We start from the raw sequence: 17,979 nt of genomic DNA on the forward strand, positions 1-17,979 counted from the left end.
AACTCAATGTACAGTAGCTTCTTAGATTCAAAATGTCCCAATAGATTTTTTCTGCATTAATATCATTGCCTGGAGCAGCATTTTTCTAACCTTTTCCCGGTGTGAGATGCCATTGTTTTCATCATGTGGGATTTTACAAACTGACGGATTTAATACTATAAAATACTCAAGAGTCTCAAGACAATCAAGAAGCTGAACCGACATTCAGTGAAAAGTTTGGACGTGTTTAATCTTTTTTTAGAAAGTACGGTATCTTTGTATGAATTTGTCACAGTTTATGATACTAATTTGTGTACAGTGCCAATTTTAACAGATAGTGGTATTTTGGACATCGTCTGGCCTACGGATGTGGATCCCGTGGGTGAAGATAGTGATGAAAATGTAGATAATGACATTGATTTGTTAGTTCCTGTTCCTACATCAGAAATACAAAAATTGATAAAGTATGCACAGATATTTAGATGTACATACAAGTGGAGAAATGAACCACAAGTGATGGACAACACTGAACAATTTGTAGACAATAAGGTGATAAAAAAGACTGTGCAAAAAAAATGATATCAGATTTTTTTTACAAAAAATAATTAACATTTTTAATGTTAATTATGTGTTTTTTTATTTGATGAAGTCAGTGAACATGTTAAGCGTTGATAAATTGTGTTTGTAAAATGCCCCTTGTGTAGTGTTATATAGTGCATAAAGTGTTAACTTGTTTAAACTTTAACTTAACTCTTTTGATTATTATGACATCAAAAACATTGGAGAAGTTTTTTTTTTTTTTTTTCGTTTACTACTTTTCACAAGAAAAAAAATTTCTGTCCCCATGGCTTCATGTTAAACAATTTCCGCTGTATTTCAGAGATTTGATATTTCAAAGGTACACTGAAATATTCATAAAAGAAATTACTTTATCATACTTTATCATTATCATTGGCTTTTTAATTTTTTTTTTTTTTTTTTTTTTTTTTTAAATAAGATATACACTATTATTCCTGCAGTATTTGCATAGTACCCACTATATTTGGGGAGGGAGGGAGGGAAAGACTATTTTACAATAGCAGGGAGCAAAATCAAAAAAGGGTAAGACAGAACAATCTATTATAAATCTGAGGATTCAGCAGCTATGGAATATATAATTGTTGGTATTAATACTGCTGCAATACAAAAAAGTCCAAATGTGGCCCAAAATCTAACAAGTTGTAAGTGTTAGCTATCACTTTAGTTAGTTTTAACTATCAATTTTAGAAATATTTCAATTTTTCAACTATCAATTTTAGCAATGTTTAAAATTTTCAACTATCAATTTTAGCAATAATTTTGAAAGAGGAAAACTTACGGGAAAAACTTGAAGGCTACTACAGATCCTCCCGTTTGGGCAAAGGCTTCTTTAATTTGCTCTTCAGAAACACTTGGTCTAGAAACAGAATTAAAAAACCGACTTTTTAGAAACAAAAATACTAAAGATACAAGTTTCATGGAAATTTATAAAATGACTAATTAAAACTATGGTAATAATAAAGCAGATAAAGATGTATATATCTGTTAATTAATTAACATCCAGTTGATGAGGGTGCAAGCTTCCTAAGATTGTCGTTATTTTAATTTGCATTATATATAACATCTGTATTGACTTTTATCAGTCTCCATGGGACAAAACGTTGATACTCAAAAACAATGATTGCTGCTTTTCTGCAAAATGGAGGAAAATCAACACCCAAAATTTTGTAGAGAAACATTCATAACTGTGCATGTGCACATGAGTGTGTAGTGGTAACCAAAATGAATGTTTGCAACAGAAAACAGAAGAGCAAGACTGGGGAGGGGAGGTTTTACATGTATATAGCCTTATGCTACCCTGCATCATGCTTATTTTTGATTAACTTTTTTTTCTTGGATCAACTTTTGAAAAAGGAAATTCATTGAGATTCAATTCTAATTTATTGACTTCGCATGACTGTTTATCACATGTCTAAAAAAGCATCTGTCAAGCTGTGTTTTTCAAAACTAACAGTACATCTTGAACATGGTCTCTGACAAAACATATTTTTGGAATTAATTTTTAAAAGCGTTGTGCATCCGTATTATCTCTGGAAAAGATTACATAACAGCATTAAGAAGTCCAGTAAAAAGAACAGAAAAAGCATTACACCCAAAATCAAATCTTCTTGAAGCTGGCTAATGTCAATTCTCATGTTTTGTTACTCAAAACTAGCAGAACCATTACACAAAATTCCAAAACAAAAACACTGGCCAAGTGTAAAACTGCATTGACTACAACAAAACTCACACATTTAAGATTGTTTTATCATTAACAAGCCAGGTCCCTTCACTCCTTTCTGCCTTGTGTCACTTGAACCTGAATAATACATTTTTCTATTTTATTTTTTTTTAGTCAGGGGAAACCCCCATACCCCATTCTTCAGAATTTTTGATTAATACTAAGAGATTTTTAGCTGCCTTCAATTGTCCATGTGAAAAACAACGGCAATGTTAAGTCAACGCATACCTTAGATAATGTTTGACATTGACTTATGTTTAATTGTAGTATTAAAAGCTTTTTAGTATTAAAAGCCAATTTCACAGGAAACTCTGTTCGTTGAAAAATAAAGTTATATTCCCCTTTGTTTGAATCCATATGAATATGTGAAATATATGCTTTTGATCCTGTTCTGTCACCTGCAACGTGTTCACAAAACAAACATTTCTTCCTTATTTCCACTACATGTAGTCTATACAGGTAGTCTTTTGTTTCTTGTACCTTTCCTTTCTTAATTGTGAAGCCTTTAACTTATTATTTTCATATTTTTCAATAATCACTTTGTTTTCTTCGATATCAGGTATATGAAGTGCTGCTTCATACTCAAGATCTTTCTTTTCTTCTCAGACTTTCTGCTACAATCTTTCTCTTTTCTATTACTGCCACTATTAACAACATTGCTAATAGCTGAAGAAACTTTTGAAAAAATTTAATCATTAATAGAATTCTATTAATGATTAATAACATGTAGAATTCTAAAAATTAAAAGCACTATAAATATTCTTTTATATATAGAAAAATTTAAAGCAAAATTAAAAAATTAAGAGTTTGTAAAACAGTCTTTGAGACAGACTTGTCAATCACTTTGTTGTAGTATGATGCAATAGCAGTTAGCCCTTGTGGAAAGTAAAAAGTATGAACATGAAAACACAAAATATTCTTTTATATATAACGAACATAGTTTGAATAAATATTAGGCATGTATGATGTGGGGGGAAAATGTAGACATGATTATGAGGCAGAAAGTGGTGATGACACCGAAATATAATTTATATTTCATGCTTCCTTATGCACTTGTCAGTCCCTGATCAAGGAAAATTATATATCAGTTCTTTCTTTATTCTGTCGCTATAATATCTCGTAGGTTGTCACAGAACCGATGTCAACACATTTACTGCTGAACAAAAGAATATATGATCATTTTAGAATCTCCCTGACGATTGTAACAGAAATGCATGACTGAGTCCTTCTGGTTTAGTCTGCTATTTTAACCATATTCCTGTCCGTTGGGGTACGTTCCAGCCCCAACTGGGTTCAGCAAGTTAATTCTATAATTTCTATAATAATCTCTAATTACAGAGCTGAAACTCGCTATAGTTGGAGCCAGAACTGTTTTCTTGACTTTTCCCACTTAAATTTTCAAAACCTTCTATTGAATTTCACGCAAATAACAAAAACGTGACATCAAGTATGCATTTTTTAGGCCTTTTCAATTAATTTTTTTACCCCCACCTTAACCAGCCTAGAGCTTATGAAACCTGACACTTGATTCGTTTCCTGGTGTAAAGTGCACGAATTTCTTTTTACAGAGAGTAGCAGTTCTGATAAACAACTCCGCCTGAATACGACCTACTGTTTTTGACATAAGAAGCAATAAAGCGATACAGTAGCAATAACAGTTTATGAAAGGTAAACAGATCGTATTTCCTATCTTCAACGTGTATTGCTCCTACGAACAGAAGATCAAGGAAATTCATCTATTGGAAATGGGAAAACTGGTGTAAAACTGATAACACTGCAATGCGCATTTCATAAAAAAAAAAAAAAGTTTGCTTTATTGTAATTGTTTTTAGTAAACAATATCGGAACAGCAGTTTCCTGGGTTTGATCTTCTAACCAAATTTCGAGAAAATATTTCTATTTATAGCTGCGTTATAAACTTCGAAAACTGGTGCATCAAAAGAAAGAAAAAATCATCCGCTACGAATAACGTTCTTTCTTGAAATGTGTATTGTTCACAAAACTGCAATATTTGTAACAATACAAAGCTAACAGATTACGACTAACAGCTGCTCAAAAAGTATCGTTAGAAGATATTTGCTTGTTACGCTTTGATGTCATTGCAAAGGGAGAAATTCTGTTTTAGTTCAGAAGCCATGTAAATTCACTATCCACAGTCATAAAGCTGTTCTGAGCTGCAATAAACAAACTCTGCTGACAAATACTTACTCCCCATCACCTTTATTGTTTTACTGTGGTTTTTGGCAAATGAGTCGGTGACTGCTAAATGCAGTGCAGTTTCTTGTATTCTCTCTCTCTATTTCGGGATCTCTGACCGTGTAGTCATCACGGAATATAAACAGAAACTTTGATTGTCGGAATGCTGCCCATCAATTATCAACTCTTTTACCGATCTTCTAATGTATGTTGTGTTCAAATAATCCACTTTGTGAAATTCGAAAGTGCTACATCAATTAGGAGCAAAAACGGTTTCCCCCAACATGAATTACTTTATAGGTATAATAATGATTTTACTGACTGGAAGAAAGTGTCCACAATAAAACAATTGTACAAGGCGAAAACATGCGGTCACTCAAAGGATAAGCAATACAGTGATGTTTGAAATTTATAATGCAGTTCACTAGCTAATATTTCCAGAGGAATTATTCTGGATTTTTTATCAAATGAGCACCAGACCAAAATCGGACTAATTAGTAATTCCGCATTCTAGGATGAACTGACTAATTAGAACTCCAGCATCTGTGATGAAATGTTGTGCACGATATTGTTCGCTACAACAATAATTTAAAGCAACAAAGCAAAAAATTGTAACAGAGCAATAATGTGAAATATTGTTAGAAACTAAAAATGCTAAATACTGTTCCCTAAAACAATTAGTACAGCTAAGTGTTTTTTTTTTTTTCTCGTTTCTACTGTGGCTTTCAGTTGAGTTTTCTTGATTTTGTGTCAATAGACAGAATGTATTGTAATTTCTTCAATATGTATTGTAATACATATTGAAGAAATTTACAATATGTAAATTATTACAATACGTATTGAAACACATATTGAAGAAAGGAAATACGATAGTAAAATACACATTGGAAATAAAAAAATATTGCTGTGTTCAAACAATTTGGGAAAATTGTTTGAACACAGCAATATTTTTTTTGTAATTGTATTTTGTAATATCAAATGTGACTGTATTCAAACAATTTGGAAAAATTGTTTGAATACAATTACATTTGGGAAAATTACAACAAAAAGACTGATTTTACCCGAAGACATCAGGTCAGTCCAAAGTAACTGTGTAGTCATTTGCATTCAAGTGAGGTTTGAAATGTATAATCCAGCTTCTAATATATTTATGGCTAGTATATCCAATTGGCGAAAAGGGGATTGAATGCCATCCATTGTCCCTTCTAAGCTGAAATTATTCCCCTTTGGGAATATTGCAAATACTGATATCTGTCGAACAGAAGACAGTTTATGTTTCCCTACCGTGACGAATTACTTGCGGTAACATGAAGAGTAACTTCCTCTTTGATTTTACTGCAAGAAACTCTCAGAACAAAACATCTATTCTAACTGCATACACTTATTGTTACTGTCCTGACATTATTTCTAGATGAAAACTACTACCATGCAAAAAAGATTACTGTACTATGTTTTGATCTTGAGGTAAGATTTTGATCTCCCCTACCATAACAAGTTACTGGCGGTAACATGAAGGGTAACTTCCTCTTTGATTCTACTGCAACGGACTCTCAGAACAAAACACCTGTTCTAACTGCATAGGCTTGTTGTTATTGTCCTGACAGTATTTCTAGATGACTACTTCCCATGCAATATCAAATTATCTTCTATAAGTAGATTATAGACCTAGTCAGGATCCTTAGTTTATTCTAAACTGAGATAGCGAGATTTGGAAGCTAATCAATACTTACGAGTCCGTAGAAATACCGTTCGTGAATTCCCGCCATTTTTACACGATAGCATAAGCTTAGTGTCGTATAGTGCATAATATAATATTGTCAATTAAATTGTACTTTTAACTCTATATATATATATATATATATATATATATATATATATATATGACGACTCAATCGTAACAAATAATTAATACATAACTATAGTGGTACACGTGATACGGAAGTTGTAAAAGGGAACTCGTAGAAAACACTAGATACCGAAAAAAATATATATATAACATAACTGTTTTGGGATATAACTTAAGGATTTAATTTTTGTTTTGAATTTTATTGAATTAAATCGGAATCATGACTCTGACCAGAGCAGCAAAGCAAAAGGCTCAAGCTAATGGGAGTGCTGTGGTTCAGGGGAGAACTGAGGGGGGCAGTTGCCCTCTGAATCACAGTCTATTAAAATGCACTGTTTGCTTGATGTTTGCGGAGCAGTCGGGTACGGGACATGATACTGCCAAGGGGGATGTCTTTGTGTGTGCACGATGTAAGGAGTGCAAGGAAATCAGGCGACAACTCAGCGTTGTTATGGGCCTTTATGAGAGCTTGAAGGACAGGGTGGATGCCCTGGAAGGAAATAAATTGAGGGGCCCATCAAGCTCTCAGCTGCCCACATCAACGCCAGAGCTTGCACTTGGTCATCAGGCAACACAGAAGCAGCCCCCTAGGCAGAATGCGCTGGTCCCACAGGAACTAGTAGTTGTTGGTGACTCTATTGTCAGGGAAACGGGGAACATACTTTGTAAAAAGGATAGGTGGAACAGGACCAGGGTATGTCTGCCAGGGGCAAAGGTTGATGATGTTGTACAGCGGATATCATCTTTTAAGGGCACAAAAGGTGATATAGTTGTACACGTTGGCACTAATGATATTAAGAGTAGGAGACCGGCGGAATTACTTAGCAAGTACAGGTCACTGTTGAAAAAAAGCCGTGAATTAGGATTGAACTTGAAAGTGTCTGCAATTCTGCCCAGACACGATAGGAGGGAGTATATGATGAGAGCCTTGTCGATCAATTCGGCCCTGGAGGGATTGTGCAAGGCTCAAGGGGTAGAATTTTTTTCAGCCTGGACTGTACTTGTTAACAGGAGAGATTGCTTCTACAGGGATGGGATACACTTAAATAGAAAGGGTGCAAGAATTTTTGCTGATGCTGTCGAGGCAGTGCTAGGTGGGTCGGAAAACTGCTAGTTGGGGGGGATACAAGGACTAATAGATTAACAGTAGCCAGTGGCAGAGGTGGAAGTGATTCTTGCACTGCTTCTATTGAAATGAGCAGAAGTCTGAAAAACAAGATGCAGGATATTTCTGAGACTGCTGGTAGTCATTGCGGTACAAGTAAACACATGGGTTGTGTTAGGGTAGCTAAGAATAGAAACAGGTGCATGTATACCTGCGTGTACACCAATGCTAGGAGTTTGGTAAATAAATTTGATGAATTTGAGGTATTGCTCAATACATCAAAGGCAGATATTGTTGGGATATCAGAGACGTGGTGTCACACAGATATAAGTAATGCGGAACTGGAATTTGGGGAATACAATGTGTATAGAAAGGATAGACAGGACAGGAGGGGAGGAGGGGTTATGCTATTAATTAAGAAACACATAAAGTCCAAGGAAGTGAAGCCAGTCGACATCGATGGACAGGGCAGTGTCGAGTCAGTTTGGTGTGACATAAGCATAGGGAAATCAAAATTGAGAGTAGGAGTGTGCTATAGGCCTAATGACTCTGATGAGTATAATAAGATATTGTACAGGGAAATAGAGTGGGCCAGTAAATCAGAGAGTCTTATAATGGGGGACTTTAATTTCCCAGATATCGACTGGAATTTGTGGGTTGGTCACTCGCACACTAGCAAGACTTTTGTGGATTTATTGGATGATTGTTTCCTACATCAGCATGTTCGTGAGGCAACAAGAGGGAGCAATACTCTTGATCTGATTATCAGTAGTGATTCTTCATGCATTAAGAACCTGCAGATAAATGAACCACTAGGTGGCAGTGATCACAGTGTGTTGAAGTGGGATTTACTCAAGGCGGTAACTACCATCAGAGGTAAAGGGAAGGGTTTTTGTTTTCGTAAAGGCGACTATGATGGTCTGAGACAGTATTTAAATTCTATACAGTGGGACCAACTGATGATGTTACCAACAGCAAACTCAAAATGGGAAGCATTCAAGGAACTAATCTTGGAGGCTACCAGGCTTTACATACCAACTAAGAAATATTGTTCAAGGTTTAGGCCTAAATGGTTGTCAGATGAACTAATGAGACATGTGGCAGAGAAGAAAAATGCATGGGATACATACAAATTAATGGGTGACATGGAAGCCTATGATAGATATAAGTTGGTCTGTAACCAAGTCACAAAGGAGATTAGGCAGGCAAAGGCAGACTATGAAAAATCCTTGGCAAAGGATGCAAAGAAAAACAGAAAAGAGTTCTTTACATACTTGAACTCGAAAAGGAAAGGGATGAATCAGATTGGTCCACTGGATATTGATGGTTCAACAGTTGAGGATCCTGCTCAGGTGGCTAACAATCTAAACGAGTATTTTGCATCTACATTCACGCATGAGGAGTTATTCAGGAAGGAGAATGATGTAGGTAAAGTAAACATTGGCAGTGAGCTGGATGATTTTGTAATAACTGAGAGGAAAGTGGAGGAGAGATTGTTGAGGATAAACATAAAAAAGGCACCTGGGGTGGATGGGATATATCCAGTTATATTAAAGGAGGCAGCAAAGGAAGTATGCAAACCCCTAGCCATAATTATGAGAGCTTCTTTGGACTCAGGGGAGGTACCCATAGACTGGAGATGTGCAAATGTAACCCCAATTCACAAAGGAGGATCAAAGGGCTGACACAAGTAATTATAGACCTGTTAGTTTAACTTCTGTTCCAGGTAAATTAATGGAGGCACTGGTTAAAGAAGCACTGCAGGATCATCTAGACAAGAATTCAGTTATAGCTCAGACGCAGCATGGTTTTGTTAAGGGCAGGTCTTGCCTGACCAATTTGATTGGATACTATGATGTAGTCACAAAAGAACTGGATGCAGGGAATAACTTTGATATTATATATTTGGATCTTAGAAAGGCTTTTGATACTGTTGCACATGGAAGACTGCTGCACAAATTGGAGCAGTGTGGCATTGGAGGCAAATTGCTGCTATGGATAAGGGGATGGTTGAGTGGCAGAAGACAGAGAGTGGTAATCAATGGACACTGCTCAACGTGGACTAATGTTATTAGTGGAGTTCCTCAAGGTTCAGTGTTGGGTCCGTTGTTGTTTTCGGTGTTTATGAATGATATTGATGATGGGATATCAAGTTTAATGTCCAAGTTTGCAGATGATACAAAGGTTGGCAGGGTCGTTAAGGACAATACTGACGCTATGCTGCTGCAACAGGATCTGGAAAGGTTGAACAGATGGGCTGAGAGGTGGCAAATGAAGTTTAACATCGACAAATGTAAAGTACTACATATGGGAAACAGTAACCCCAGAGCAACGTATCAACTCTGCGGTACTACACTGACAGTGGTGGAGATTGAAAAGGACCTGGGGGTAATTGTGCAAGCAGATATGAAGTTCTCTGAGCAGTGCAGACGAGCTGCAAGAGTAGCTCATGGTGTCTTATCAATGATATACAGGAATTTTTCTAGCAGGGATAAGGAGGTGATTATTCCCTTGTATAAGGCAATGGTTATGCCACATTTTGAGTACTGTATACAGGTCTGGAGGCCTCATTTCAAGAAGGATGTAGAGCTGCTGGAACGGGTACAGAGAAGGGCAACAAGATTAGTGAATGGAACAAAGGGTTGCTCTTACGAAGAAAGGCTTAAGTTTTGCAAATTACAGAGTCTGGAAACTAGGCACCGGCGAGGTGATCTGATAGAGGTGTATAAGGCTTTGAATGGTTTGAGCATGCTCAATGCCAATGGGATTCTTCATCTTTCTCAGAATAATCACCTCAGAGGGCATAAATTCAAATTGAGGAAGGACGGATGTCGGATAGATGTGCGGAAATTTGCCTTTGGCCAGCGGGTGGTTGGTTGGTGGAACCGACTTCCATCACTTGTTGAAGTTGATAGCCTAAACAAATTTAAAGCTCAACTGGACAGGTATTTCGAACGAACGGAGGGGTGAAATGGGAGTGGTTTTTTTTTTTTTTTTTTTTTGGCTGATGCTGAATAAGCTTGCTTTCTTGCATCATATGCCTCTGCTAATGCTAATGCAATAAAGCATTACTGTACTATTGTTTGATCTTACCGTAAGGTTAGAATGAAACACTTCCCAATATTTCCAGAGGGATTATTGACTACTATTTGCTGAATTTACCGCAAAGAAGTTTTCACAATTATATATATGTAGAAGGCGAAAACACATACTCCACCCAAACAAATTATTTTCACTACAAGAAAGAGTTGCTAATGTGTATCCCCCCCCCCAATGGATTTTCCACATTTCTTGCTTCTGTGCAACGTGAGAACTTCAATTTAAATAGTGACAACCGTTGATATTTCACATTTAGATTTCAGACTTATTTTCATATTTAGATTTCAGATTTACCTTAGAACATGCATAGGAATTACTTGGAAGGGAATTATGAAGAAAGGCTGGCTGATGAGCAGTCATCATCAGAAGATGATAGCTCCTTCTGTGAGGAAATGGACTAAATATTCGTGCAGCTCGAAGTAACATTATTCATTTACCAGGTGTGAAGGCTGCAGGTAAGTCCACCAAATCACCAATTGATTGTTTTTCATTATTTTTCGATAATGAAATGATAACCCATATAGTGAAACATACTAACGAATATGTTGATAAAATATCTTCTAGTTTTTCATTGGCCAAGGATGCTAGAAGAACAGATAACGATGAAATGAGAGCTTTGATAGGTATTTTTATATTGTCAGGAATGTCTGGGCTAGCAGGGATAAACGCGGAACATATGTGGCTTAAAACTGGACTTGGTCCGGAATTGCTGTCATCGGTTATGACCCATAAGAGGTTTTCATTCCTCCTTCGGGTTATGCGATTTGATAGCAAGAGTGATAGACACATTAGAAAAGAATCGGACTGACTTGCAGCGTTTCGTGAAATTTTTTTCATGTTTCTGGAGAGATGCCAGAGATTTTACTCACTTTCGGAGTATGTAACTGTAGATGAACAATTTGTGCCATTCAGGGGTAGATGCTCATTCCTTCAATACATCCCAAGTAAACCGGCAAAATATGGACTGAAAATATTTACATTAGCCGATGCTAAGATGTGTTTCACGTTCAATATGGAAGTTTATGTGGGGGAGACAACCTCCTGGGCCATATGCCCTGTCAAATTCGCCCCTCGATGTGGTGATGCGGCTTGTTTGCCCAATTGAAGGAACCAACCATAATTTGACCACAGACAATTGGTTCTCCACTGTGCCTCTGGCTTCTAAATTACGAGAAAAGAACATTACTCTTGTTGGCGCACTAAGAAAAAATAAACGTGAGCTACCAGCTGAATTGGTCAATGTGAAGGAACGCGAGCTGACTAGTAGTTTGTTTGCATTCCAAGATCAGACCACAGTTGTGTCCTATGTACCAAAAAAAACCAGAAATGTGATCCTAATATCGACTAAGCACCACGACGATACTATAGATCCTGACAGTGGCGACAAAAGAAAGTCGGAAATTATTACGTTTTATATAATATGACCAAAGGTGGAGTTGACGTCTTGGATGAAATGTGTGGAACGTATACTACTTGTCGGAAAACCAGAAGGTGGCCAATGGTACAACAGGATTTTGAACATTGCTGGAATAAATGCCTTGGCTATTTTCCGTAGCAATAATCCAGAAGTGAGACACCCTCGAAGCGAGTGTCTCGCAGAGATTAGAAAAAGTTTAGTGAAACCACAGCTCCATAAAAGAGCCGCAACGGTAACTCTTCCAAAATATCTTCGTGCGAAAGCAGCGAAATATGCTTGTATTCCACAAGAAGAAATTCCTGGACCTTCCCAACAGTGTCCACCTAAGCCAGGTAGATGTTACAGGTGTCCCAGGAAGAAAGATCGTAAAACAAAGAAATTCTGTGAAGCATGTTTAGAACAAGTTTGCAAGGAGCACTCGAAGACTGTCTGTGAATTATGTTTTGGGAAGATACCTAAAGAAAATGTTCAAAGTAGCGACAGTGATGACTAAAAATACACACTTATCAAGTTGGCTTTTTTTATTTAGCTAAACTACTTTATATTGGCATACATAATTTATATGTATATTTATGTACAAAAACGTAGCAAAAATTATGTATGCTAATATAAAACAGTATAGCTAAATAAAATAGTCTACAAATGTGTGTGTGTCGCTACTACAACTTTTTCAGCAGGTCACTTCTTATGTGACCTTCTTTCAGAAGTGGGGTGTTTCTTGCAAGTTAGTTTGAGCAACATAATGCAGGCCTTAGTTTTATTATCTTCCTGGTGCACTTGTACATTATGACAAAGTAGATTTAGTTTATATTTAGTTTGTTTGTTGTTTGGTTTTTAGGAGCATTGGCAACTAAGGCCATATTGCTCCGGGATATGCGGTGGTCATTCCCTGACCTTTCCGCATCCTCCATATTTGGTGGTGACAGGCTCAAACCCCAGTCTAATCAAGAAGCGTATGCTATGCACTGCTGCTCCTTCCCACCTGGCTACGGAGGCGCGTTTATATTTAGAATTCAGCATAGCTTTTCATTATTCAAGCAGATAAGTTCAGATTTTTTTTTTATTATTATTATTTTAATTAATTTAGAAATTAGCTTGATACAGCTTCTTCGTATTCATTTAGGGATTACACTATTACAGATATATATTCATTTAGGAATAAGACTAATGCAACTTTTTCATTCAGTTCGGTTTATTAATGGAAATTTGCACACTTTTTTATTCAGTTAGAAATTAAATTTACACAACTTTTCTTATATTCCTTTAGGATTACATTAGCACATTTATTTAATTTTTATTTGTTTAGGATTACATTAGCACATTTATTTATTTTTTTATTAACTTAGAGATTAAGTTGACACATCTTTTTTTATTCATTTAGGTTACCACATCTTCCCTATTTAGTTAGAAATTAGCTAAACATAGCTCATTATTTTTATTGCTAGAGATTAGATTTACACGTTAATTTTTTTAAAAAATTCATTTAGGGATTATATTAGTATTAGCATAGCTTCTTGTTTAGATGTGTACACTTCAGAAGGATCAGAACTCTTCTTTTGGCTGGATGCAACTGTACTTCTGCCACTTTTAGATGAAGTAGTTTTGGCAGAGACCGCATGGCTACTCTTTTTTTTATTAGAGTTGTGTGATTTCGCTACTGATGCCAATCTCTATGAGAAGCTCTTTGTGTGTATTATTCACTTCTGGATTTTTGTTCTGCGTTTTTTGTTTATGGTATTAATTCCTGAAACGTCAGGAATAAAAAAAAAAAAAACTCCATTGGTCATTTTCTGCTTTCCTGAGACATGAAGTAGATCACATTTCATCCTATGGGTCTATTCCACATTCGATCATATTGAAGCGTAATTTCTGGCTTTCTACTGTCACCACCGTTGCTATCTATAGAGCTGTCAAAGTGGGATGTGTAGGAGAACACTTCTGGGTTTTTTTGTGATATTCAGCTGGCAGCTCTCTTTTTTTTTTTTTTTTTTTTTTTTTCCCCCAGCGAGCCAATAAACAGTGTTTCCTCATAAAATTTTAGTAGTCAAAGACAATGCTAGAACCAGTTGTTATAGGAGCATATTGTGATTAGTTTCTTCAATAGGGCAAACAAGCTGATTCATCACATCCGGACTTTCTTGAAAAGTTTTCTGGCTGTTGTCTTTCAACATAAATCTCCATATTCTTTGTGTATAAAATCAATTTGCATAGCATAATGTAGTATGCAGTTCACATTTTGCTATTTTACTGGTACGTATTCGGGAAAAAAAGAACATTTATCGTTGAATAAAACTAGCTGTTTATCTTCAGGATATTACAGCACTATGTAATTTCTTCGGCATCTATCTAAAAACAAAAACCAAAAATTCTGTAAATGCTGCTAATCGGTCTGTTTCTTTCTCTTTTGAGTCTGTTACTTCGGCCCAACCATTATTATTCCACATATTTTCCAAGTTTTAACTTGCTGCATGATACGTTCCTAAAAAGTTTGTTAGAAAGCTAATTTCATTGTTATCTGTTCTTCTAACTTCTGGCGTGAATCACTATCTGGGTTAACATTACATTATTGAAAGGACAATCCTATAGTGATTTGTGTTCTTGCTGCAGCCCTCGTACCTGGCAGATGACGTATAATGTTCTGGGCTGTGTGGATATTTTGGAGGCCAGCAGTTTTTCTTCATTCGGTGACTTTATTCCCTCCGATATAGTCACGCTTTGTCTGTGCTGTTGTGATGTTCACTTTCTTGGCAGTCATCTTCATCGGTGGATGCTGAAATTCCAATAAGGCATCCCTATTGTAACCTTCAGTGCTGGAGTCTGGTTTCAGAGGTTACAGAATAAAACATTTCAAAATAAATTAATTTCTATAAAAAGGAGCATACTACTAGCCCTGATGCGTGCCTATTGTACAGTTTTATCAGCTCTTCAAGTGCTGGCAGGATCTATTCCACTAGATCTTTACGTAGTTTACAGAGGGTTGTGTTACAGATTGAAAACAAGCAATTCCAACCGACTTCTTTGATATTAGAATCAACATGAATAATCATAACATATAACTTGAGAAGAAAAACAGGAACAAACTTTCTACCTTATGACAGACACAATGGGACATATCGCTGACCGGGCAGGTTACTAGAAAGTTTTCTCCAGAGGTTACCTACCTAACGGATAAAGGCAGAAGATAATGGTTCTCCCTATCGATGCAGAAGTCATATCATATCTCATCACTGGACACTGTCACTAAACGATAAACTGTGCAAATTTGGACTTTTTCATATTAACTTCTGCTCTTACGGACAATGTGAAGAGTGACAGCATGTGTTATTTGACTGTTATATTTATGAGGACTTGAGAAAAAAATTGTGTTAGAGATTTTCATCCTGGATTGGAACATCATCTTGTGGAAAACAAAGAAATTCATTCCACCTTTCAGAACTTTGCTTCTCTTGTTTTCGAAAGAGGCTGATCTATTGGACAAACACCAACTGCTGCCATCTGATTGTTTTTACCTGGGCACTATTTGAGTTATATGCAGAATGTAGATATGTACCGATGAACCATATACCAGCTTAGTTTCAGTTGTACTATTTTGTTTTATGCTGAATGTAAATATGAGTGTTAACATATTATTATAAAAATAAAGATATTTATTTGAACTTCATTTTGCTTTGCTGTGTTAAAAATATGACAAGACAAAATTTACTTTTTTTCATTTTTTTTGGTAGAAAATATCAATAAATTACAGCCATTAGAATGTCATAAACAAGAGACAATTTTTAAAAAAAAAAGTAGTACAGCCTAATCAAAAATAAAAAAGAGAACGCAATCAGATTTTGGAACGCCTTATCTTTTCAGATCAAACTCAGTAAGAGGAAACAACCATTCTGTGGAACAAAACTTTCACATGCAACATTGCATATTGCAATTCAATAGCACAGCACAGGAATACACTGAACACAAACATTACTCATGATAACATTGTTTATTTTTAAATTACTTGCATTTCATACACGTAATAATATAATATTGTTTACTAATAATTAATGATTACACTATTTTTTCTAAAATTGAAAAAGATTTGGAATTCATTTATTATAACATTGCCAAGTAGTTAGCTTTGGACCTTTGACAACCTCCTGGCTTGCTTCCCACAAAAAAAAGAAAAATTACTTTTCTCTCTCTCTCTCTCTCTCTCTCTCGGGTAAAAATGCAAAATATTGTTCCCTAAAACAATTGCAGTAAAGCAATGTGGATTTCTCAAATGCGCGCCAGACCAAAATCGGACTAATTAGTACTTCCGCATCCTAGGATGAACTGACTAATTAGAACTCCAGCATCTGTGATGAAACGTCATGCACACCGATATCATTTGCTACAGCATTAACGTAAAGAAATGAAGCAAAATATTGTAACAGAGCTATAATGCAAAATAATGTTAGAAAATAAAAATGCAAAACATTGTTCTCTAAAACAATTGCAGTTTCAGCATCCTAGGATGAAGCTGACTTAGAGCTGCAATGCTGTTTTTTTTATTATTATTATTATTTATTTTTTTGTATGGGCGGCTCCTAGAACAAAAGTTCATCTCGGCTTCGTCGCTCTGTTCAGTTTTTACGCATTGTCAGGGTAAAGCCACTGTGTGTCGTGAGAGAGAGAGAAAAAAAAACAAAAAAAAAAAAAACACATCCCGCTTAGGAATATCCCATGTTGGATGAAGAGGAAGGCAAGAGAGAGAAAAGGTTTTCATCCAGCACGGGAGAAAGTGACAGGAAAGAAAAACTGTTTGTGAGCTTGTGTGTGTGTTCTGTATTGTGATGTTGTATTTGGGCATTTTGGCTACCTGGAAGCAGCGATCACCTGGAGTACTGCCTCCATATACTCATCCCTAGCAGGAGGGCAAGGTATCTCCTACTATCTGCACGCCCTCCTCTCTGGGGAACTAGTTTCTCAGGGAGGAAAGAAAAACTTGTATAAGATGAAGAGAGGGAAGGAGAAAAGAGGAGAAGCACTATCCCGGCCCAGGGATAGCCCCAATCCAGGATGGATTGCTAGAACAACACAAGAAAAAAAATAATAATAATAAAATAAAATAAAATAAATTTTAAATAATAATAAATAAAATAAATGAAAGTTAGCGCTCTGGACCTTTGATCTGGATCTCTTGGCCTTCTCCCCACCAAAATGGTCTCTCTCTCTCTCTCTCTCTCTCTCTCTCTCTCTCTCTCTCGTCGGACTAGAAAGGGTGGACTCCCTCCCCTAAGGAGTTTTTCCCCCAAGTGAAATAAGGGAATTGGAAATTTCAGGGAAATGAACCCTGTTTTTCTTCATTCGGCGAGCAGCTACTCTGTCAGTGCAAGCGAGCTGACTTTATTACAGTTGCAGCTGTAATAAAGTCAGAATGGAATTCAAGCATTGAAACACATAACATTTTATGGTGAATTTTTCGGGCGTTGTATGATAATGAAAATTCAATTTTTCTCTTGAAATTTTTTGATGATATCAAATTCATATCAAGGAAATATTGAAGTATTCAATAACAATTACAATTTCCCAATCCCTCACTAAGAGTAACGGATTGTTCTCACAATCCGTTACTAGCAGCACGTTTTTTTTTTTTTTTTTTTTTTTTTTTCACCCGTTTGAACACCAGGTGAGATGCATGTGAAGTTCCTTCGACATAGTTTTCGATATAACGCAGCTATGAATAGAAATATTTTCTTGAAAGTTCGTAAGAAGATCAAATATACATCCATGAAACTGCTGTTCCGATTTAGTCCTCTAGAAACAATTACAATAAAGCGAACTTTTTTTTTTTTTTTTTATGAAATGCGCATTGTGGTGATCAGTTTTATGACAGTTTTTATTTTCCTTCCGTTTCCAGTATAGCTTCCAAAAGATGAATTTCCTTGATTTTTTTGTTAGTAGATACAATACATACTGAAGAAAAGAAAGAAGATATTTTTGTTCTTCAAAACCACTTTGTTGGAATTCTTTCGTACAACAATTACGAAAAGCAGTAAAGCAACTGTTGTGAGAGA

The 17,979-nt window shown here is 36.0% G+C and overlaps 1 protein-coding gene across 1 annotated transcript in view; it reads right to left on the reverse strand.

Moving 5' to 3' along the window:
* The window catches only part of heph (polypyrimidine tract-binding protein 1 heph), a 393,048-nt gene that overhangs the window by 33,927 nt on the left and 341,142 nt on the right, over positions 1 to 17,979 (reverse strand). The window contains exon 16 of the mRNA XM_090383369.1: positions 1,337 to 1,414. Coding sequence (XP_090239495.1) covers positions 1,337 to 1,414 — 78 coding nt within the window. The remainder of the gene's footprint in view (positions 1 to 1,336; positions 1,415 to 17,979) is intronic.

The sequence above is a fragment of the Mastigoproctus giganteus genome, chromosome 10, assembly GCF_048544385.1.
Source record: "Mastigoproctus giganteus isolate SK-2022 chromosome 10, ASM4854438v1, whole genome shotgun sequence".
NCBI classification, from domain to species: domain Eukaryota; kingdom Metazoa; phylum Arthropoda; class Arachnida; order Uropygi; family Thelyphonidae; genus Mastigoproctus; species Mastigoproctus giganteus.